This window comes from Penaeus vannamei, chromosome 13, assembly GCF_042767895.1.
Source record: "Penaeus vannamei isolate JL-2024 chromosome 13, ASM4276789v1, whole genome shotgun sequence".
NCBI lineage: Eukaryota > Metazoa > Arthropoda > Malacostraca > Decapoda > Penaeidae > Penaeus > Penaeus vannamei.
The window spans coordinates 32,674,429-32,676,928 of NC_091561.1; the positions used below are offsets into that span (position 1 = coordinate 32,674,429).

Genomic DNA, 2,500 nt, shown 5'->3' on the forward strand with positions numbered 1-2,500 from the left:
AATAATATTAGTCAAAGAAATACCAGTAGTGAAAATGAAAGTAAAATAATTAGAATAATGACAAATAATAACAATAACGATGGTATACAATGATAACAGCATCAACAACCTTACCATTCACACAGTTGCCAAGTTGACATGAACAGCAGTGTTGCCATCACACTGATGTACAAATTTCCTTTCGTCGCCATAGCGGCTGATCCTCTTTGCACCGAAGTCTGAAATCAAATATTAGGTGTTATAACGGTGGAATAGTTCTATTAGCATTAAATCTGCTACTACTACTACAACTACTTCTACTACTACTACTTCTGTTATTACTACTATTATTACTTCTACTACTACTCGTACTACTTATCTACTACTACCTATACTGTTACTACTGCTACTACTGATTTTGCTACAGCTGTTACTACTGCTGCTACTTCTACTATAGCTACTACTACTTCTACTACTACTACTACTACTACTACTACTACTACTACTTGTACTACTACTACTTATAATGCAGTTTCCAATACTACTGATTCCGATTCAGCTATTACTTATATTTCTATTTCTATAACAGATACTACTACTACTATTACTACTGATTGCATTACTACTACTACTACTATTACTACAATTACTTATATTACTACTACTTATACTGCTGCTACTGATTCTACTACAGCTATTATTACTTCGACTACTACAAGTATTTTTACTACTACTATTACTACTGCCACTAGTACTACTACTTCTTTTTATGCTACTAGTACTACTAATACTACTTCTACTACTACTACTCCTACTACTTCTACTACTAATACTTTTGCTACTACTACTTTTACTACTTTGACTACTACTTTTACTTCTGCTACTGCCAATTCTACTGTTTCTACTGCTGGTGCGACTGATGCTACCACAGATATTACTACAACTGCTGTTTCTACTACAGCTACTACTACTGATACTATTACTACGACAATTTCTACCACCAATAATAAATGATAATGATGATATTGATAATAAAATTAGTGTTGATAACAATAATAATGCTAACGAGAACAGTGATGACAATGATGATAACGCAAACATTGATATGATGGACAATGGCAATAATGATAATAATAATGATTATAATGATATGAAAGATGTTAGCAATGATAATGGAAATTATGATAATAGTGATATTAATATAATAGCAATAATAATAACAATAAAAAGAAAGAAAAAATATTCATAATGATAATGATACTGATAATAGTCACACTAATGGTAATCATAATTATAATGGCAATAATAAAAATCATAATAAAAACAAAATTGAAAATTATGATAACAGAAATTATAATAAAAACAAAAATGATAATGACAATACTCATGTTGACAATAATATTGATAAAAATAATGATGATGATATTGATAATAATCATGATAATGATCATTATGATAATAAAGAAAAGGGTGATGATAAAAATAATAGTGATAATAATGATAAAAATATTAACAAAATATTGTTAATGATTACGATAGCAATGGCTATGATATCAGCCATTCTAAAAGTAATGAAAATAAGAATGAATCAGAGGCAGACGGTGCACTGTTTTTCCTTCCACACTTATCACGATTTTTCGTAGGAAAATGAGGGGAATGGGCTTTCAGGAAAAGTCTCAGGATTTCTGCAGTCACACACACACACATGCACACACATACACATACACACACACATACACACACACATGCACACATACACACACACACACACACACACACACACACACACACACACACACACACACATACACACGCACATACACACACGGACACGCACACACTTACACTCACATACACACACGGATACGCACACAGTCACGTACGCACCCACGCACACACACACATACACACCCTTGCATATAAATATATATATATTTGATATATGTATATATATATACATATGTGCGTGCATGGGCACGCGCGCGTGTGTGTGTGTGTGCGTGTGTGTGCATAAATGCATACAAACACCCACACAAACACACACACACAATATATATATATATATATATATATATATATATATATATATATATATATATATATATATATATATATGTAAATATATATACATATAAACGTGTGTATGTGCTTATGTTTACATATACATACACATACACGCATGCGTTTCACAGGGATCTCATTCGTCTCCAAACTGAGAGTGAGGCAGAGCGCGAGAGCGGCGAGCGGGAGGACAGAATTGATTGTGCAGGAATCCTTGGGTTTTCCCGTGTCCCGCGCCTCGCCTTCCCCCATACGCCGTCGTCATCGCGGAGTGAAAGACATGGTCCCTGTTGATGGCTTCTGGTTATCGTCATTATTGTCATCGTTATTACCTAATACATCATCAGTAATTTCCTTATTTTCAATGTTACTTGTACTTTATGCATTATTGATACTGTATGTTGATTCGTGGTATTATTATCAGTAGTTGTAAAAGAGTTATTGTTATGATTCATATCAT

The 2,500-nt window shown here is 33.0% G+C and overlaps 1 protein-coding gene across 7 annotated transcripts in view; it reads right to left on the reverse strand.

Moving 5' to 3' along the window:
* LOC113807251 (uncharacterized) overlaps nt 1–2,500 on the reverse strand; it is a 44,425-nt gene that overhangs the window by 15,899 nt on the left and 26,026 nt on the right. For all 7 annotated transcript variants that reach the window (XM_070129184.1, XM_070129186.1, XM_070129180.1 and 4 more), the window contains one exon: nt 115–218. In XM_070129184.1, the coding sequence (XP_069985285.1) occupies nt 115–191 (77 nt within the window). In that variant the 5' untranslated portion in view covers nt 192–218. The remainder of the gene's footprint in view (nt 1–114; nt 219–2,500) is intronic.